General features: G+C 42.9%; 1 protein-coding gene across 8 annotated transcripts in view; it reads left to right on the forward strand.

Moving 5' to 3' along the window:
* The window catches only part of cacna1ib (calcium voltage-gated channel subunit alpha1 Ib), a 136,381-nt gene that overhangs the window by 97,304 nt on the left and 16,886 nt on the right, over positions 1–22,191 (forward strand). For all 8 annotated transcript variants that reach the window (XM_077569871.1, XM_077569872.1, XM_077569877.1 and 5 more), the window contains 15 exons: positions 70–225; positions 331–418; positions 1,361–1,530; positions 4,266–4,336; positions 4,503–4,998; positions 5,947–6,047; positions 11,403–11,526; positions 11,836–11,904; positions 16,475–16,653; positions 16,731–16,857; positions 18,352–18,477; positions 18,560–18,649; positions 20,302–20,494; positions 20,729–20,880; positions 21,023–21,132. In XM_077569871.1, coding sequence (XP_077425997.1) covers positions 70–225; positions 331–418; positions 1,361–1,530; positions 4,266–4,336; positions 4,503–4,998; positions 5,947–6,047; positions 11,403–11,526; positions 11,836–11,904; positions 16,475–16,653; positions 16,731–16,857; positions 18,352–18,477; positions 18,560–18,649; positions 20,302–20,494; positions 20,729–20,880; positions 21,023–21,132 — 2,252 coding nt within the window. The remainder of the gene's footprint in view (positions 1–69; positions 226–330; positions 419–1,360; positions 1,531–4,265; positions 4,337–4,502; positions 4,999–5,946; positions 6,048–11,402; positions 11,527–11,835; positions 11,905–16,474; positions 16,654–16,730; positions 16,858–18,351; positions 18,478–18,559; positions 18,650–20,301; positions 20,495–20,728; positions 20,881–21,022; positions 21,133–22,191) is intronic.

The raw sequence follows: 22,191 nt of genomic DNA on the forward strand, positions 1-22,191 counted from the left end.
AAGCCGACTTTCAATATTCATGATAAGCAATAAATAATCAAAGAGAGCTTGTCGTCCCTGTTGTGGCAGATCCTGACTCAGGAGGACTGGAACGTGGTCTTGTACAACGGCATGGCGGCCACGTCGCCGCTGGCCGCGCTCTACTTTGTGGCCCTCATGACCTTCGGCAATTACGTCCTCTTCAACCTGCTGGTGGCCATCTTGGTGGAAGGCTTTCAGGCAGAGGTGAGACACGCCTGCGCGCGCCGCTCACAAGTTTGCCTCCATCACGCAACTCCATGTTTAGTTAGAAGACAAACTCTCCTCTCCACTTCCGCATGTGACCACCAGGGCGACGCCAACCGCTCCTATTCCGACGACGACCGCTCCTCCTCCAACTTTGACGACAGCGAGAAGCACGATTCCATAAAATTGTCGGGTGAGATTTTTATTCCTGTGTCCATCACAGAATTCCGTGTAATAATATTACGGTCCAAACTATTTTGTAGGGCCGGGTTTTAAAAAATCGAATCATCAATATGGAATCGATTTTCCTTTTCGACTCGTGATTCATTGATTCATAAAACCATGAATCAATTGTTTTAATGTCGTTTTCCCGTAAATTTATGAGAAAATAGAATGCAGAGGAGTTTTTTTTTTTTTTTACTGTTTTCTTGATATTTAAAGGAATACTTGATGAATTTGATAACGTCATTATTTTTCATGTAGAAATACCTTTGAAAACGATTTTTTCCACTTGCTGTCGACTGCAGATGACGTCACCTGTGCTGAGGAAGTCGGTAACGACCAATCATGGTTCACTTGTTTTCTGGGTTTTGGTCAGCAAACTGAGCCATGATTGGTCATTACCGATTTCCTCAGCACAGGTGACGTCATCTGCAGTCGACAGCAAGTGGGAAAAATAGATTGAATGAAAAATATGAAACATGAAAAATAATAAATGTATCAAATTCATTCTGGACAAAAAAAAAAGACCTAACTGATTGAATCTTTTTCATTTATATTTACAATTATTGAGGGGGTCATCGAAATCGAATCGAACTGAACGCTTGTGAATCGAAATCGAATTGATTGAGGAAAATACAATCGATACTCAGCCCTACTATTTTGTCTATGTAAAATCAACTACTTTCAATTATACCAACGTCAAAATATTAAGCAAATTTGTTTTGTTTGTTTTGCATTCCTAAAATATTTCCTACAAAAATTGCATTCTTTAGTTTTTGTATATTTTCTTGTGATCTTTTCCTCAAAAGTGGCGATCACAAAAGTCCTTTCACATTTTACGCTTTTTGGACATACTAGCAAAAGTCTGGGAAAAAGTCGGCCATGTTCTCTCTTTTTGGATTTCCTTTCCCAGACCCCAGAATCTGCACCTTGACGCCCAACGGTCACCTGGAGCTGGGTGCCCTGGCGGGGTCCCGGGGAGGCTCGCACTCCTCCGAGAGGCGGAGCTTCACCGGCGAGTCCCGAAACAGCAGCGTGATGAGCGGAGGGAAGGCCAGCCTGGAGAGGCGCTCGCTCTCGCTGGTACGTTCGCCAGCCGTCACCTTCCGCATCTTCCCACACCTTCGGAAAGAACACAAGTTCCATGTCTCTTCCGGACCCGAGTCATTTCCAGTTCAACTCATCCAGGGACCACCGAAAAACAAGCAAAATCTCGACGGGGACTCGCGGACGTCAACAGACGAGTGAATTATGAATGATTAAACGTGAGCAGCTGCTCGTCGTAATTGGACTTCATCTGACACTCGGCGAATTGATCACAACGCGGCTGCATTGTGACGCACGCTGCAATCTCGGCTTTTAATCACCGCGTGGGTATTTGGCCGCGCGTCTGGCACGCCGAAGGTCAGGCACGGATGGATGATGTTTGCGTGATGATCCATGCGTCATCCCATCAAGTCAAATAAGAAAATATGCAGCTGCTTTGCTTGATAGCACGTTAGCCTAATTAGACGGTGTCATGGGATGATCATTCCAAATATGTGACCGCAATTTTACACCATCATCATTTGCTATATGAATAATGCTAAATAATGCAGCTTATTCAATTGACATTCAAACGACACCTAACAGCCTTGTGTTTTCTCAACGGGTTATGTTTTCATCAAAGACATAATGTCGGTCTTGTCGAGGAAAGGTGTGCTTTTACATATCTCAGACTTGAGATTGGTCGTTGTGTCACTGTGACCCGAGTCCTCCTGGCTCGGCATCTTCTTATCTATCTGCGCTCTGGCACACATATCTAGTTGGAACCAGTTAAGACCGTAGAGTAAAGAACCCATTTTGGACAGATTAGACCTTCTTCCGCATCAAGCAGAAATAGGCTCCACAGCTGTGTACTTGATTTTTCTAGCATCCAGTAAATAGTTCAACTGTGAGTTGATATTAACATAATAGGCATTAAAGATATAACGAGCCAAGCACTTCTTAGATAAGCGTGTCAGCAGATTGCTCTGATGTCATCATTATGCTACTCACGGCCACTAGGGGGCAGATTGGGTGCATGTCACATTTTAACATCGCTTAGCTCAGTCAGTCACAGACGTTTTGACTGAAGCAACCCCCTTCGCTCCCGGCTGTTTTACTGGATTTGGACTGATTTTGCAAGGCCCACAGAATATTGTGTTCTCTTGCTATAAAAACACGGAACCCGCCACAGAGTCTCTTCTTTCGTCAGGAAAAAAAGTATATTTCTATGTGTTTCTGTTTTGCAGCAATTAGCATCAGAATATAGCAAAGTTTCATCATTATTCACAAATCTGCTTAACAACTTTTTGCAACATGGTTGGTTGATCTCTTATACCCTGATGCCACCTGCTGGCCGTTTTTGTAATAACTACCATTGCCAAGCGTTTTGTTCAGTTAGGCTGCATCAAAGTCTTCTGTACAATACGTTCTATTTTAAATATTACCAAAGACGCATTTATACGTTTTTGATACACACTATATGCCGCAAGCCACAGGCGACAGCAAAAACTCATTGCTGAGATATGCGTTTGCTTTTTGTTTATTTCTTACAGAAAAAGTTGAGTATTTTTAGACTGAGATGCGTAATCTCACACCTCAACAGGATGCACATTTTTCCTTTTAATAAAAACGATGTCGTTGATAAAAAGAAAGATGTTATTATCCCATTTGCTCCCAAAGACGTATAAATATGTTCTATTTTAAATATTACCGTGGTCCCAAAGACGTATTCATAAGTTTTTTGCTTCAAGCGTTCTATTCAGTTCAGAGACTGCATCAAAGTTTTCTGTATGCTCGAGTATAAATAAACATAAAAAAAACCATATAAATACATTCTGTTTTAAATATTACCAAAGACGTATTAATACATTTTGGGTAATATTTAAAACAGAACTGTAAATTAGAACTGTATGCTATAGCATTAAAAAAATAAAAATAAACAGAAAAAACAGATAAATACTAATCTTTTGTGATATTTAAAATAGAACATATTTCTACGTTTCTGGGAGTAAATGAGTTAATAATATCATTTTTTTTATTACCGACAGTTTTTATCAAAAGGAAAAATGTGCGACTTGTTTGTTCTTCTTCAGCAATGAGTTTTTGCTGTCGCATTAGTTGTCGCCTGTGGCATACACTGTGTAACAAATTATCCTGACGGCAATTTGCGGTGTCTAAAACACACTTTAACACACACGGGACATAACTTGCCGTGTTGCACACTTCATTACTGTTTCCATAGCGACGGCTACACGGAATTATTTTCTCTTTCCGCCGTACGGTAGCGGCTCAGGATCGCGTCTTGGCGAAGGGTAAAACATATAATTAGGTCCATCATGCTGAGAGGATTAGACACGCTGAGACAAACACGACTGCCTTAAAAAAAATAAAAAATAAAATAGGGATGCCACTTGCCGGGGTTTTGCATTTTAAAAGGCGCAGTGTTGAGGGCGGCCTCATTTCAAATGGCGTGTTTGCATCTGCCTTGTTTATTCAGAAATGATCGACCCGCGGTAGCAGACCTCATTTCCTGATAAATTATCTTGCTGAGTAGTGAAAATCGTCTATGATAACCACTGGCTGGCATACTTGAAAATAATACCTGAAGAAAATAAAAAGAATCAGAGCTCGAAAGGACCTCGGTTGGCATAGGTGTCTGAATAAGAAAGGAAAAGCTTGATCCAGATCTGAACCGGATCTGATCCAGATTGGAGTCTGTGTAAACGCGTCGTGTAAAAATCCTGTTTCTAGACCAGCATGAAATGTCACCACCATTTTGTCTCCGTTTTTAGCGACATGGTCGCAGTTCCAACTACCACAACTGGGGGCGCCCATTCCCTCCTCAATCTGTGTGGAGCCGCAGGTAAGAAACAATTAGTGCACCATTTTCCTTCATGAATTTTTAATCCTCTCATAAACTGCTCGATGATTGGAAACCTTTGGCGGCGCTTAACAACCCTGCAAATGAAAAGCCTCATTAAACAAAATGGTGCCAAAAGCTCCCGTGTTGATTCTCACCTCATGCCAAGGTCCAGCTCCAACAGCCTGGGCCGCAGGAATTACGCCTTCGGTGGGGCTCCTCTCATGGGCGGTAGCCTCCGCGTACACAGCACCCGCACCTCGTACTCGTACCCACAACCGGCCGAGCAGGAGTCCCTGCTCTCTCGGCCCTCGCATCCGCACCATCCTGCACCCGCTCCCGGCCCTCCCACGGCCAGACTCCTGCTGTCCAGGAGGGACCGCCGGGCTCTGTCCCTGGAGCTGCCGGAGCTTCTCCGGGCCGCGGGGCAAGCGGGGCAAGCAGGGCAAGGGGGCTGCCCGCCTCCCGTCAACGCCAACGTGGACTCCGGGAAGAGGAGCAGGGGGTCGGTCACAGGGGGTTCGACTACAGGGAGCGGCGTTGGGATGGACCACCGGGACTGCAACGGGAAGGCCCCAGGACCCCACGGCCGACTGATTGTTGATGTTTTCCCACAAGTCAACGCACGCAAGGAGCGAGCGGACCTGGATGAAGAGATCGACTACGTGAGCGCTTAACCCTACTTTGAAAACATCATTCTTGTTTGAAACCACAAGCCAGGCTTTATACTCTGACTTTAAACCTGAACTCTGGCTTGAGATGCTAATTTGCAAATCTTACCCCTGGTTTAAAATCATAAGCTAGGCTTAAAACCCTCTTTCAAAAATTCTAAACTCAACCATTTACCATTGTGTGAAAACCTCATTTGAAAGCTTACCATGAAACCCTAACCCAGTCTTGAATCCCTACTTTGAAACTCTCACTCTTACCCTAACCAAGTCTTACAACCCTAATTTAAAACCCTAACTTGAACCATTAATTTAGGTGTGAAACTTTGACACTAGTTTGCAGTTTGTCTGGAAACCCTAATTTAAATTTCAACCCATGCTTGAAAGTCCACCTTGAAACCTCAAACCTGATTTTAAACCCTAATTTGAAACTCATTGAAATGTCGTATCCATGCTTGAAACCCCAATCTTGAGCAACCTGAGCCCAAGAATGAAAACATCATTTTATACCCTAACTACTAATTGAAACTCCAACCCAGCTTTGAAACCCTCATTTAAAACTCTCATTAGATTAAAAATCCCAGGCTTCAAACCCTAATCTCTGAAACCTGAGCTCAGTCTTGAAAGCATAGTTTAATTCCTGAACCACTGTTTGAAACCCAAACTTGAACCCATAGACCTTGCTTCAAACCCTCATTTGGAATCCTAAACCCTGTTTAAAATTCTACCCAAGCCTGGAAAACCTCATTTGTAAGCGACCCCCCTGGCTACAAAACCCAAATATGAAACCTTAACATTTGTTGAAAGTCGTAACCAAGTCTTGAAAGCCGATGAAACTCCAGCCCTGTTGTTGTTTTAAATGTAATTCGAAATTTAGAACAATTGACGTCGCAAAGTCAATTGTTCTAAACGGAAGCAGTCAAACGTTCTTCTTCTTCTGCGCAGAGTGTTTGTTTCCGCGTGCAGAAGATGATTGAGGTGTACAAGCCGGACTGGTGCGAGAGCCGACAGAACTGGTCCGTCTACTTCTTTTCCCCGCAAAACAAGTGAGTGAGCCGTTTGCTGTTACTTTCTATTTATCATTTGGGCCGTTTGTTTGTCTCTCTTACGCATACAAATTAGCACCCAAACAATTGATATTCGCCACATAAGCCGCTTTTCCACCGACAAGACCAGAATCTTTGAGTTCTGGGTAAAGGGAGTTCTTGGTTGTAAAAGCGCCGCAGGGAATTTGTAATTGTGTTTCCAGAGTTCTTGGTAATTTATTCAAATGAGTTTGATGACGTAAGAGTTTGATGAGTCCCCCCCCATCAGCCTTGGTCAGTCCCCCCTCAAAGTTCCAGCCTGGCTCAGCAAGACCCTGCTGCTGAGATAGTACTCGGATGCCCCCTGGGGAATTTAGTGGAAATTGTTGATGGTGGAAAAACGCACAAACTGAATTTTACCAAGTTCCCGAAACTCCCCAAACTGATTTTTTTTGTTGTTGCTAATTTTCATTCAATTGTCTTCAAACTTGGTAGAACCATAGCAGGTGAAAAGCCGCTCATAAATACGTTTTTTTGGGTTTGAATGAGTTAAAGGGCTCGCCTGAGGTCAAAGTTCACTGGTGACAAAGTCCAAAAAGCAATCGCATCAAATTACATCGGGTCATGCATCAAGTTAAAGGTCCGAATCAGAGTTTGACAGACTACTATACAGAAAACCTGCTTTTTGGCTTTGGGGTGGCGTATTATACACTCAACTCATTCACTCGCGGCCATTTTCACTGAAGCAACCCCCTTCGCTCTCGTGGATTTTGACCCAGCAAGGTCAACAGAATATTCTGTTCTATTGCTATAAAAACATGGAACCTAACTTCCTTCATCAGATTTTTTTTTTTTTTCAGCAATTACAATATAATATAGCTAAGTTTCATCATTATTCCCATTCGTGTAGAAAACACTGTCAAAAAGAGCTTGTTGCAACATGGCCCTGGCTGATCTCTTATACTCTGCTGCCAGCTGCTGGCCGTTTTTGTAATAACTGCCATTGCTGTAAGCGACCTCTTCAGGTCAGAAGTGGCATCAAAGCCTTCTGTATGTTAGTAAGGTGGGGGCTTTAGGACCCAGATGCGGGGAGGCAGAGCAAGGAGGCAGAGGTGCAGTCCAAAAAGAGGTTTTAATTTCTAATCAAAAAAAGCTAACTTCAAAATACTAAATAAACTGAACTAACAAAACATGAAGCTAAACATGACAAAACAACTAAGGCGAGACTAACAACATGACATGGATCCTGATAAGGCAAAAAGGTCAGCGTGACGTGGCGAAAGACTTACGACAGTGGCAACAATGAACCGACACAGACAGGGGGGAGACAACCGACTAAATACACCAACACTAATGACATAACAAGACACACCTGGCTGAGGGCACTGATTGGATGACACATGAGGGTAATGGGGAAAGGTGGACACAATCAGGGATCAGGGTTGACATAGACACCACACAAGGAAGGGCAAGTGACCTGAAACGAGAGGAGTCAGACTGTTCACAATAAAACAGGAAATGACACGACAAGGGGAACACACAAGGAAAACAGAGGCTAAACATGACAGGGACTAAACAAGACTGAAAATAAACATGACACTGTATGCTCTGGCATGAAAAAATAAAAATAAAAAGCGTATAAATACGTTTTTTTGGGGGTTTGAATGAGTTAAAGGGCTCGCCTGAGGTCAAAGTTCACTGGTGATAAAGTCAAAAATGCATGAAATTACATCGAGCCATGCCTGAAAATAAAGGTCGGAATCAGAGTTTGACGGACTACTACGGAGAAAAACTGCTTTTGATTTTGGGGTGGGTCGTATTATTCAGGGGATTTTGACAGTACCGTTCAAACAGCTGGTCTGGACTGAACCAGAGCAGCTTTGAACGGACGGACAGGAGGAGCGCGGCCTCCAAAGCATCCATTATCCTGACAGGAAGCAACTATCGGCTTGTTTAAACGCCGCCGCTGCGCCGTCTGCAGAATTTGTTCTCGCCCGCAGACGGGAATCGACTCCCGAGATCGTCGGCGCTTTTGTTTTCCCCGCCGCCGGGAACGCCCCCGGAGGCGCGCCACAATGGCCACTTAAGGAAAGCCGGGGGGGGTGCTGAGCTGTGTTTTGGCTCGCTGGCAGCTGCCATCTGTCAAGCGGCGTGCGTGCGTGTGCGTGCGTGCGCGTAATATTTGCACAGTTTTATGGCATATTTGTCTTTTGTCGTTCTTGCATCGTATGTTTATCCTTACATGAGAAGCGTAACGGCAAACAAATGAACGTCAGCTCAGGCTCGAGACCCGGGGATAAACCGGTGGCGGGTCCGGCGGGAAAGTTATTATTAGATCTCCGCCACTGAGTGATACAGTTGTGATATAATATGCAATTATTTTGTCACCGTCCTCTTCACAAGATTTTTTTTTTTTTTTAACAAACACAAGCAATAAAGTAGTCTGTATTACAATAGACAATATGGATACAAGAGACTGTAATATTTTGATTGATGCCAACAGGCAAATGAGGCGTGAATTGTTATGAATGTCAGTTTATTTATCGACTTCAATTAGAGCTCTTAACTTACTAAACTCTTTGACTAGCAGCCTTGAGCTTTCACAACGACAACTTTGCAAAAATGTGATCAAACAAGTGGCATAAAAGTAAACGAGTCAACCACGAATCGCAGTACGACGACAATGCAATCAAATTGGGACTTTATCACTTCAACTTTTCATGTTTTATGAATCAATGATATTCAAACGTGTTTACTGCGCTTCTTAAACACTCAACGCGTCGTAACTCAAGCTGTCAAATCATTTTGTCCATGAAAACGACAGTAAACTCAATCATAATTAATTATGATTCGGCGACGGGTTTGGCCCATAACATGTCAGATAAAGGGCAAAAATGATGATCATTGTTTTCTAAATAAAAAAAAAAAAAAATTTTATATATATATATATATATATAATTGCCATGTCAAATTGAATTTGATGAATTCTTCATCCCTACTCCAGATGGTGAAAAAATAATCCCATATGCTCTCGTGCAGTAAGCAGTTGGTGTTACTCGACACGCTTGGAATTGACTTTCACAGTACCCCCCCCCCCCCCCCCCACCCAAAAAAAAAAAAAAAGATCAGGCAGTTTTGTACAAGTGCATTACTTTTGTGCATAATGCATAATAAAACAATCCAGGAGGCTCCGGGGTCGGCGAGGGGGGGGGGGGGGCTGCTTAACATGCATAGACGCGTGTAAATTGTCACTGGGGGGCAGCGGGACTATGTGGGATTGACTTTATTCAAAGTGCTTCCAAGTCACCTGACAGGCGTAGGCGCTCGCTCGCTATCTTGCTACACACCTGCACTGCGTTTGTCCTTCAGGAAGGAAATCCGGTGTCGGCCCCCGAGTGCTTTTTGTTGTTTGGAGTGGATTTTATGATGTCATATCGCATCGCCATTGAATTGCATATTTGCTACAATTATGACGCAATGCGATTCCCTCAGAATGCTGAAATACGATAAGATTCAGTCCAATGACAAAAGGACATGCTTGACTCCAATTATGTGATTCACTCAAAAACCAGTTGGGGCAAAAATAACCCAATAGAGGTCAAAAAGTGACCGACCCAACTTTGTGCTGGGTTATTCATTGAATTCCAAAAATTCTGTCAAAATGAATCATCTTTGTTTCTGTACTAAATAACTCCAAAATTGGGTCTGGTTGGGTTGTTATTGATTGTATGGTTTTTGATTTGACCAAATGTTTTGGGTTGAATCGATAACTCCTAAAGTTGTCTCGATCCCTTTTTGACTCAAATTCAAGAGGATTCACTCATGCATAACTCCAGTAATGATCCAACCACTCTCTATGATTTACTCCAATTGTGCACTCCAAAAACAGTTGGCTCACAAGTAACCCAATTATGGATCATAAATGGACCGATCCACTTTATGGGTCAATTTGACCCTACTTTTTGGGTTGTTTTATACAAAATGACCCAATTTTTTGACCTGATTAAATCTGACCAATATTTATGAGTTGTTTTATGCTGAAAGACACATTTCTTGACCCAAAGTTGGGTCAAATGGACCCAAGTAGAGGATCGGTCCCTTTTTGACCCGTAGTTGGGTTATTTTTGACCCAACTGTTTTTAGAGTGAGATGTGACATAAAATGATTCATTCCGATTACAATGTGACACAATATGGTGTGTTGAACTTAATTAATACACACTCTAAAAACAGTTGGGTCAAAAGTAACCCAATTATGTATTAAAAAAATGGACCGATCCACTTGATGGGTCAATTTGACCCAATTTTCTGGGTTGTTTTATACAAAAATGACCCAGTTTTTTTATCCAAGTATAGGATCTGACCAATATTTATGAGATGTTTTACACTAAAAGACACATTTCTTGACTCAAAGTTGGGTCATGTAGAGCATCGGTCCATTTTTGACCCATAGTTGGGTTATTTTTGACTCTAGACTCTTGACTCTCTGTAATTTGTATTACTATTCCCTTTCCATTAAACTTCAATCGATCTGACACGATGCATTTAACTCCAAATTACGATGCAATAGAATTGAATTCACTTTCATTACGATGTGACGCAATATTATGCATTTCACTCAAATTATGATGTGATTGAGCCGGATTATGCCGTGATATAATCTCATTTAACTCCAGTTATGGTGGTGTAATGTATTGTATGCAATGTATTTTTTTTCCACTGTAATTGTGGTGAATTGTATCAAATATCACATTCTACTAAGTATATACACTATATTGGTATATTATTGGTATTATATTTCACATTGAAATTGGATTATAATGTATCACTATTTATTTTTAAAAAAGATTATGCAAAATCACTTGTTGGTGGTCATAGAGCTCCAAAATTCTACAATGCAATTACTATTTACGACCGATTTTAATGTACGATTCACTATGATTCAATTTACTCCATTTATGATTAACCGCTAATTGACATTTTTAACTCAAATTTCATTTAACATCATTGTCATGATTTATACTTCAATTATGAAATAGCAATAGAAATACTTCACACACAAAAAATCTTATTTTTTTGTATCTGTGGCCTTTTTCAGCCCATTGAATGTCGGATTTGAATGTCTTTTTCAAGCTTAATTAAGTCCTTTCCTTTGCAACATTAAATGTAAGACTTCCCACGGTCGGGCTTGAAAGCAAATAAAGATCTTTTGAGACACAGCAGGTGAATTGAGATGCAAAAAATATGCAGAATGTTTTCTGCCTGTCCTCACATTCCGTACAAACAAAGCCGCATTGAGTTCTTCCCCCTGTGCTGCCTTTTGACGTTTATTAAAGGAACAAATCTCACATGGTCTCTTGTGGTTTTCCTGTGGCAGGTTCAGGGCCCTGTGCCAGTCCATCATCGCTCACAAGCTCTTTGACTACGTGGTCCTGGTCTTCATTTTCCTGAATTGCATCACGGTGGCCCTGGAGAGGCCCAGGATCCACCAAGGCAGCCTGGTAATGTTGTTTACTCTTATCAGCTATTACTTTATTGCCTTGGACATCTGCAGCCTTTTGGGGGAGGGGGGCGGTATGTGGGGGGGGGGGGGTGTTGTGCTTAACAGCTGGAGGTCGTTCTGTTGTCTAAAATAAAAGAAAAGAAAAAAGAGCTGGGTTCTTTTTCTAACCTATGAATAAGGTATTGCGGAAACAAAGTCGTTTTGTATTTTTTTCTCTCCTGACAGAATGAACCTACCTGCCTTTTATTTTGACATCCAACCTATTTGTCCTTCCAACTTATATTTGACCTTCTCATATGTGTTCCAGGAACGGCTTCTCCTCTCCATTTCCAACTATGTCTTCACTGCCATCTTCGTGGCCGAGATGACCCTCAAGGTAAGAAACGCTTCTCCTAGTCTCCTCTTCCACCAACCTTCACTCTAGAGCTTTCGAAATTAGTAATCAATTATTAGATTATTCGACAACAGTTTTAATAATCGAGTCATCGTTTGGAGCCTTTTTTTTTTATTATTGAAATTATCCAAGTCCTCTGATTTCAGCATCCGTCCGTCCGTCTTCTTCCGCTTATCCGGGGTCGGGTCGCGGGGGCAGCAGCTTTAACTCTTTGACTGCCAGACGTTTTCAGAAAAGGGATGCCGTGGGTGCCAGCCGATTTAAGCATTTTTGACTGATCTTTCAAGGTCCATAGAAAATTATGTGTTTGGACTATGGAAACACACATACTACCAAATGAAAGATTGGACTCTCATCTTTCATCTGAACAAAAAGTTTGTTTCTACCTTATTCTGTTTTTCAGTAATCAACAATAGAAAATGGTTAGTTTCACCTCTGTTTTGAAAAAACGTCTTTTAACGTCTTTGGTACTCCTCCATAGGATTTTACTAAACGTTATTTAACGTTTTTGGCAGTCAAAGAGTTAGCAGGGAAGCCCAGACTTCCCTCTCCCCAGCCACTTCAGCCAGCTCATCCGACGGGACCCCAAGGCGTTCCCAGGACAGCCGAGAGACATAGTCTCTCCAGCGTGTCCTGGGTCGTCCCCGGGGCCTCCTGCCGGTAGGACATGCCCGGAACACCCCCCCCCCCCCCCTCACCTCACAGCATATCAGCATATCAACAGTAATTGTTCACCGATTTCTTTAGTCCTTCATGAAAGAAAACTGATTATCTTCCGTGTTTAATCAAAATAAGACATTTGCAAACATCTGTTTTTACTACCCCTTTTTTTAATCCCTAAATGAATACGAAGTACGAAATAACCACCACTCACTAGTTAATAAACAGTAATTGGGGGGGGGGGGGGGAGAAAATGGCCGCCCCCTGAGATGGATAAAAACGGCTGGATTTTGCTGCTTAACTCATATTCCACAAACGCAATATTAACCAGAGTAGCATATTTAGACTAGTGGGGCTGCAGAGAACATTATTGTGCCCAAAAAATGTGGGTTGACTTCCCCTTTAAGCCATTCTAAAATCATACTCATACTTACTACTAACTTCTCCGTCCTGTCTGCCTCGCAACATCTGTATTTTTTTTTATCTTCTTTTTTTCTACCTAATTACCGACCAACCTACCATTTTCAGACCTATCTATCCTTTTTTTTGGGGGGGGGGGGGTTATAGAGTAGCACTTGGTTCCAATGTCTTGAATGTCTGCACATACAAGCGAAGCAAATGTTTCTCTAAACACACACTCGCACGCTGCCAACTGATCTGCGCAACCCTGAACCCGACGGGCTTCTAATTAGAAACAGTGGGACATCGTTTGCCTCTCTTTGAAGGCCAAAATTCATCAAAATGACATCAATGAAGAGCTCCAGCATTTTTTTTTCTTTTTTTTGTTTTCTTGAAAGAAAAGCAAAGAAAGAAGCCCGTGGGAGTGTTCAAAGTTTTAACACACCTGCAAGCCAGTAAAACGTGTTAATGCTCGCTGAGCTGAGCTCTTTTAATCATGTTTGAGAGCATGCGGTTGTGGCGTTCGATTTTCAAACGGAAAAAGAGAAAGTTTGGCTGTTGTTTCCCGAAAAACCTCCTGACAGAATTGCCCGTCCTTTCCCGCAATTCTCTTTGTTTCCCCCGGAGAAAGCAGGCGGCGTTGTGTTCCCGCGTGACAGTTTTTTAGCAAGCGAGCCCTGGCAGGTGTCAAATGACGCCCTCCGAAGCATCTCACAAAAGCCTTCATCTTCCAACCTCCTCTCTTTTTTTTTTCCACAAACGTTTTTCACTGTCTTCATCCCGCCCGCTGGGATGCCCGCATTCCTCGGCAGGATATTCTCATTCCTCGCCTTTGCCGTGTGAGCTAAATGTTGATGGATTTCTAACATGGCCTGGATGTCGGCATGAGCTCGGGAAGAAAGCCGGGATGAAAAGAATGTTGTGTCGACGGTGAAACAGTTTTTGCTGCACCTGGCAAAGCTTGGCATGTATTTTTGTGCTGGAAAAAATTAAATCTCATTCAGTTGACATCAAGGTTATTTTAGCAAAATAAATAAAACTAAAATTCAAAAAAACATTTTCTTTAACTAAATAAAAAAAAACGAAAATACTAAAAAAAAAAATTAAAAAAAGATTTTAGTGTAAATGTCCTCTGATTTCATCTTCGTAATTAATTTAATACATGAGCCTTCAGGGTGGATTCTAAAATGTGATTTGAGTATATTTATTTAATTATTAACCGGAATAAGGAACGTTTGAAAGTGAGTTGCACAGAAGTGATGTCATCGAGCAGCAGCCAATAGAAAAGCACCTTCAGAATTTTGACTCCAATGGCTCGCCTTGCCTGCTTTCTCATTCGATTCAGCCCAAACGCAACGCTGGGTAAGAAGTGGCGTTACTTTTTTCATTTTAACGTGGTATTTATTCAACCTTGCACACAAGTAATACATTTTTCAAAGAAAACTAATACTAAAACTAGACTAAAACATTTTTAAATATAATTAAAACTAATAAAAACTAACAGAGCTGTCCTAAAAAACGAATTAAAACTAACTAAATTTAAAAAACTAAACTAAAAACAAAATTAATGAAAATTTCCAAACTATAATAACCCCGGTTGACATGACCAACATTGGGCCAAAAGTAGTGCTTTAATTTAAAAATGAGAAGGTGAGAAAGTGTCTTAAATTATAACTCTCAATCGGTCCGTTGTGGTGAAGAACGAGCCAAGCCGGAAGGCGAAGCTCTGGATTGGCCGGTGGATCGACGTCGCTATTCTCACTTATTGTCATAAGCTGAAGGTCGTGACTGAAACGACAGCAAGCGGACAAAATGAGTTTCCTCTGCAGGGTGTCCGGACTCTCCCTTACACATTGGGTCAGTCAACCGGGAGGGGCTCAGAGTCAAGCCGCTGCTCCTCCGCGTTGAGAGGAGACAGTTGAGGTGGCTCGGGCATCTGGTTGCCTCCTGGTGAGGTGTTCCGGGAATAACCCACCGGGAGGAGGCCCCAAAGACGACCCAAGGACACAATGGAGAGACTACGTCTTGGGCTTTCCTCTGGGAAAAGCTGGACGAAGTGGCTGGGGAGAGGAAATTTTGGGCTTTATTTTCAACCATGCTGCCCCGGTGACCCAACCCCAGATAAGCAAAAGAAAATGGATGACTGGATAAAATGGCGATTAGCCATGTAGAAAAGTTGTGACTAGGATAAACCAGCTGGTGTCGATAATATAGACATAAAATTACTTTGATGATTGGAAAACTTGATTTGCAATTTGTTGGTATCTTTCTATTGGGGACTCCCTGGTCTTAACTGGTTTCAACTGGCAACTGAAGGTTAGATAGGAAGATGCAGAGCCAGGAGAAAGATCACAGCGACACAACATGTCATGTCACTTATCTACGTATGTGCCAAAGAGGCGGAGTCTAAGCATTATTATTATTATCATTCTGCGGCTCTAATAGCAGACCAGTAAGCTTGCTACATTCTCCGAGTAAAATCCTTCAGCGAATGGCTTTTAAACGATCAGCATGCCTACAGGGAGCAGCATTCCGCCACTAGAGCGCTCACGCAAACGGATGATGATTGGTTCCGAGAGAATTGACAAGACGCGTACGACGAGATTTCAGTGCAGCCATTGATCGTAAATCTTTGTTATGTAAATTGGAACTGAATGATTTTACTACAATCGCAACCCTGTCGCTAGAGAGCAGACAGTTTCTTTCTATCGGAGGTTTGTCCAAATAATGGATTGGGGAGTTCCACAGGGAAATAGTCGCGGTCCATTGCTTTTCTCAATATTTGCTAATGGCCTACCATTAATCCTAAAGAAAGCTAAAATATTGATATATGCAAACTATTCAATAGTATACGCAGCAGAAATAACAATGAACTAATTAAGACGTGTCATAAATCGGGAACCGCAAACAGCAGTGGGATGGATGACCAATAACAAATTAGTCCTCAATGTATCAAAAACAAAATGCATTGTTTTGGGGAGAAAAACTGTCACTGTGAGTGATCAAAGAAGTAGAACAAGTTCAAGAAACCAAACTTCTGGAGGGTCAATTACTCACGGATTTTCTCCCATGGAGACAGGGCTCCGTCCCAATCCTCCATACCCAAACAAATGTACCTATCCCACCCAAAAAATCTGAACTGGGTGTTACTTGCAAATGGGCAACATTAAGTTGTGAAGATTTTGAGTTTCCATAATCAGGCAGAGCCTGGTAGCAAAGTTTTGAGGATTTTCTAAAATTATCCGAACCCGTTTCCACAAATTCTCTAACCCAAAAGTGCCACATATAAAGAAGGTAAGCTGTGCGTTCATGTCTCTTTTAAACTCCCACGATGTGAGCTACTCTGCGTCCATCATCAAGGAGCATAAAAAAAAAGAGAGGGACTAAATGGGAAGAAAAATGAGCCTAATATTGAAACGCCCTCCCGACCCCCCGCCGGGCCTGTGTGGTCTTCATCGTCTCCTCATCTTTTTCGTGCTTTTCATCTCCACAGGTGGTGTCCATGGGTCTGTATCTGGGCGAGACGGCCTACCTGCGGAGCAGCTGGAACATTCTGGACGGCTTTCTGGTCTTTGTGTCGCTCATCGACATTGTGGTGTCCATGGCGGGCGGCGCCAAAATCCTCGGCGTGCTCCGCGTCCTCAGGCTGCTGCGGACGCTGCGGCCCCTCAGGTCCGTCTAGGGGTACGACAAGCTCTTGGGTGCCTTGGGTGTCTGGCTTCTAACAACCGGTGAATGCTTTTCGGCAGGGTCATCAGCAGAGCTCCGGGTTTGAAGCTGGTGGTGGAGACCCTCATTACCTCCCTCAAGCCCATTGGCAACATCGTCCTCATTTGCTGCGCCTTCTTCATCATCTTTGGAATTCTCGGAGTTCAGGTAAACGCCGTTCTTTTAAATGGTTATGCTTGGATAAGAATTGGGCTAATCAATCACAAGGTTAAGGGTTTTAGGGTCAGTATTAGGGGTAGGGTCTTCTCATAGGGGAGGAATTTAAATGTCCCCACACCATATTTGCGATATTTGGCATTAAAATTAGATTCCAAGATTTTTGTAGTCCAGTAGTTCTCAACCGCGGTCCTCGGGTACCCCTATCCAGCCTGTTTCTCCCCCCCCCCCGCCAACACAGGTGTTTCAAATGATCAGTTTATCAGCAAGCTCCGCATAAATCCTGATAACGATCCTCAGCTGTGTTGACTGAGGGAGACATGGAAAACGGTCTGGATAGGGGTACTTGAGGACCGGGTTTGAGTTTTCAATTCTAAGATTCTAGATCCTGGCGTTCCTAAATGACGTGGGGCCACCATCCAACTTCCTTACCTGGGAATGGAACACCGTCCCTGGGCACGGGTTCCCTGGGCACGGGTTCCCTGGGCGTTGCCAGGGGTCTGTCTGGGTGTTCGGGGTCTGTCTTATGTCAACCTACCAGACTTCACGGGGAAGGATCGGATTTAGAATATTGGTAGGGAACTCCCACGACTCTCAGAGGGTTGCGCTGATTGTTTTGGGGCTAGTTGGGATTAGGCATAAAATTGGATTATATAGTAGGATTAGGGGTAATTTTTGCTGTTTGGTTTAGGGTTATGGGTCGGGGGTTAGGGCATTAGGGTTAACCACTAACCACTTAGGGTTGTACTTGGGGTTGATGTTCAGTTTGTGTTAGTCTGAGAGGTTAGCGTTTGTGTTTTTAGTTGTGGTAAATGTACAGGGTGGGGTTTTTGCTTCGGGGTTAGTGTTAGGTTCGAGCTGTGTGGGTTAGGAAATGTCCGTCCGTCTTCAATTCCGCTTATCCGGGGTCGGGTCGCGGGGGCAGCAGCTTTAGCAGGAGAGCCTAGACTTCTCTCTCCCCAGCCACTTCACCCAGCTCCTCCCGACGGGATCCCAAGCCATTCCCAGGCCAGCCGAGAGACGTAGTCTCTCCAGCGTGTCCTGGGTCGGTTAGGAAATGTGTTAGGGCTAAGTGTATGGGTATTGGTTAGGTTCTTGTACAAGGTTTAGTTTTAGTGTTTGGATTAGGGTACGTCTAAGGGGTGGTGGGGTTTGGGCAAGGTCTTCGTCTTTGAGTGTTTTTATATTTACTGCTCTTTGAACCCCATAACAAACATCTATTTTCACACTCGGTGGCAAAGTTGCTTTTCCTCCGCAACATCTTGCTAAAGCCGCATATTGTTCTCAACGTTCCCATCATACAACACTTGTGAATGACAATTTTCCTCACGAGGGAAAAGCAAGCTGTCAACAACCGGTGCTGTCAGACTCTTTCATGTGTGCACCGGAGCTGCGTCGGGTGCTAATTATGGAAGCACTTCAGAAAAGCATATCACAACAACAAGTGCCTTGATGGAGGTACTTGTGTGTGTGTGCGTGAGGCAGCTGTTCAAAGGCAAGTTCTACTACTGCGTGGGTCTCGACGCCAAGAACATCACCAACAAGTCCGACTGCCTGGCCGCCAACTACCGATGGGTGCATCACAAGTATAACTTTGACAATCTCGGCCAGGTACAAGGCACCCCTAATCCATTCATCCGTGAGAAAAGACATTTGTCCCATTACTTTTGTCTTTTTGTGTCACCTCCCAAAGGCTCTGATGTCCTTGTTTGTTTTGGCCTCCAAAGACGGCTGGGTCAACATCATGTATCACGGACTGGACGCGGTGGGCATCGACCAGCAGGTAACACACGTCTTCCGTGGAATTCGTTGGGAAAATTGTATATTGTCATGACATTTGGTGTCAGAACTGAGCTCCAAATGTTGCCCACCTTCACAGATTTACCAACCAAACCAGTCAGTTAGGTGCAAACATGTCGTCCTTGTTTAGCTACGCGAGTGACTTTTTCTACTATGCAACCTTTTTGCTGCATCATTTGGAGAAAGAAGTGGGATCCAGAGGTGGGAGTTGGCGATAAATGTTTGGATGACCTTATTTACATTCAAGTTTTAGTCTAATGGGATATCTCACTCCATTTTGGTGTCAGAAATAGGATCTAGGCACGTCTTGTGTTTGTAACTGCAGCTAGCATCTTAAAACCCGTACCTACTACATTTGGTGTCAAAAGTGGGACACAAGAGTAATGTCAAATTAAATATTGACCGTCCAAACACTGTAAATAGTTGTGGTGATATCACAAGGCCCCTCATCGTGTCGACTTTGCTTGTATTCGATTGCCACTGCCTTTGGTGTCAGAAGTGGGTTCCAATGGGCACTGTAGACCATTTTTACGCTTACAAAGCGCGTAATGTTTTTATTAGCGCGATACTATTCCATGCAAACATGTTGCCACAACATTTGTTTTCAGAAGTGGGATCCAAATGAATTGCTTCCCTTCCAATGAGCGTAAATGCGAACGTAACAAATTTGCCAAGAGGTTAAATGCGTTTGTTCACCGCATCAACTTTTTCTGTCCTCAAGTGTCAACTTTTTTTATTTTATTTTTTACGCTTGCACACATTGTGTTGCCCGCAGGCGCACACACTCAATCTGTAAAAAGACAGATTCTCCCTCGCAGTTGCTTTCATTTCAAGGCCATTAAGTAATCTACTACAGGGAGACTTTCTCCTTTCTTCCGGAGGATTCCGTCAGGCTGCCACAGGGAGGGAGGAAAAAAAAAGAAGAAAAAAAACATTAATCCAATTTTAGCTCTCAGCTCTTTCTCACACAATTGCACGGCTGCCGCTTTTTTGTGACACTTGAGCCGAGATTGTTGTTTGGTAATGGCGCCGAGTAATAACTTTACCTGCTCCTTTTTCAATCTTCTGGATGTATTATATACTGATAATTTATGTATTTATACAAAATATGCTATAGATAATTGGGCGAAACCCGACAGTGATTTGATATTAAAAAAGACGAAATGTAGGATAGCATATTATACAGCATACTTTAAAAAAGGTAGTCTTCATTCCGAATAAGGTTAGATGTTAATGCTATTGCAAGTGTTAGATTTAGCGGTAGGTTTGAGTGTAAGCGTGTTGGAGGCTAAGGTCTAATGATTAGGGTTTAGTGATTGCGGTTAGCGATTCGTGTTAAGCATTAGCAGTTAGCGTTGCTGCTTGAGTTACAGTTAAGCTAGTGTTGGTTCTGGGTTGGCAGTTGTGATTAGCGCAAGTGTTAGTGTTAGCAGTTAGCATTATTGCTATCTATTAATTAACTATTGTTTGAGGTTTGGGTTACGATTAGCGCTAGTGTTAGAGGTTCATAACTGTCATTAACATTTTTAACCGTCAAACTATTTAAAAAAAAAGAAGTTGACTAATAGCTAGCTAGGCCTAGCCTAGCATATCTTTCTTTAACCTTGTCCCCCTACTCATTGTCCCCACTTGCAGCCGGTGATCAACAACAACCCGTGGATGCTTCTCTACTTCATCTCTTTCCTGCTCATCGTCAGCTTCTTTGTGCTCAACATGTTTGTGGGCGTGGTGGTGGAGAACTTCCACAAGTGTCGGCAACACCAGGAAGTGGAGGAGGCCAAGCGGCGCGAGGAGAAGCGCCAGCGGCGCATGGAGAAGAAAAGGCGAAGTAAGAAAACACAGGGGGGGGGAAATGCTAAATGCTATGCTAATGCTAATAGCATCCCGATTTTCCTATGGATTTGAAGTCAACACACAATTGTGGGCTAAGGCCAAAATAGTATCAAATATTTTTTAACTCGATTGCTCTGAAAAAGCATATCAAGAGCTCCAAGCATTTCCCCCCCCAATTTCCCAGCGTCCTCAAATGCAGCGTTCCTAACACTATGTAACCGTTGTGCAGAGGCCCAGAAGCTTCCTTACTACGCCTCCTATGGCCCGGCGCGACTGACCATCCACACGTTGTGCACCAGCCACTACCTGGACTTGGCCATCACCTTCATCATCTGCATCAACGTCATCACGATGTCACTCGAGCACTACAGCCAACCTCAAGTAATAGTCAACGTGTATATAACATACATGACATATTTAGCATTCATTCATTCATAATCAAGGATGCATGCAATTGGTCTTGGAGTCAATCGTGCTAGCAGCACAACCGATGTCAAGGGATGTCCTGCCTTGTTTGTCTTAGTCGTTGGAGACGGCGCTGAAGTACTGCAACTACTTTTTTACATCCACCTTCGTCATTGAAGCGACTTTGAAGCTGGTGGCCTTCGGATTTCGACGTTTCTTCAAGGACAGGTATGAGAAGAACGGTGGCCACCCATGAAATGTTTGGAAAATTCAGCCACAACGCAAAGAGTCTCAGAAAGACAAAGAAAATCTGTCATTTTATACGATGCTTTTGGCCCGAGGGTCAGAGGGTCTTTGAAAAACAAACTTGGCCGAGAGAAAATATTCAGGCCACAAAGCCGGTTTCACATAGCGTCATGAAATTTGCAATAAGACCCTGGAAATTTGAGGCAGCTATTTTTGGAACTTTTCCCAGGGTTCTTCTAACACTCTTCCTTAAGATGTTCTCTGATTGCTACTAAATTTTAATCACATGCTTGACAGATGAGTAATGCCAAATTGAAGAAGACTTTGAGATTTAGTTACTGTGCGTGGGTGCAGAATGGCGGTGAAATGAGATGACTTGCCATAAAATATTGCATCCCATAAAACGGCGTCACTGTGAAAAGCCCCCAAAGACGGTTCTCATGACATGTTTTATTGTGTTTACCATTTGTAGACCCACAAAAAAAAGTCTCAGAATCTCATGCTTGAAAAGAAACTGAAAGTTTGGAGCATTTTTGAGAGATTTTCATTGCTACAAAATTTGAACCTCGAAAAATTGCGAAGATTTTTGCACCTTCGTCACTGAGTGTGGGCAAAACATGGCCATGAAATGACTCGCCATAAACGCGGAATTCAAATCCTCGGATCCCCTTCCTTGGCTTTTGCGGGGGTTTTCGTTGCTTTCCCTTTTTTTTGCATTTGTTTTTGATGGTTGGTTAAAAGCCATGTTTGTCCATGCGTGACTAATCCATTTGGAGCAAAATGTCTTCTTCAATCGGGAAACAAACTGGTGGTGACATTTTCTCTTTTTTTTTTTTTTTTGGGAAGGAATAATATATATTTTGACACCCACGCTAAAGCTGTGCAGGTGCAAAAAATAGAATTGAATGGATATCAATATCAGCGGAGTCCTCTTGCGTCCGCCGTGGCCGCCGCATGGAGCAGCTGCTGCTGCATATTACTTCAGCAGATCCCACTGAGGAAATATTTATTATTACATCTGCTGCTCCATTTTTAGAAAAG

This window comes from Vanacampus margaritifer, chromosome 7 (genome assembly GCF_051991255.1).
Source record: "Vanacampus margaritifer isolate UIUO_Vmar chromosome 7, RoL_Vmar_1.0, whole genome shotgun sequence".
Classification (NCBI taxonomy): domain Eukaryota; kingdom Metazoa; phylum Chordata; class Actinopteri; order Syngnathiformes; family Syngnathidae; genus Vanacampus; species Vanacampus margaritifer.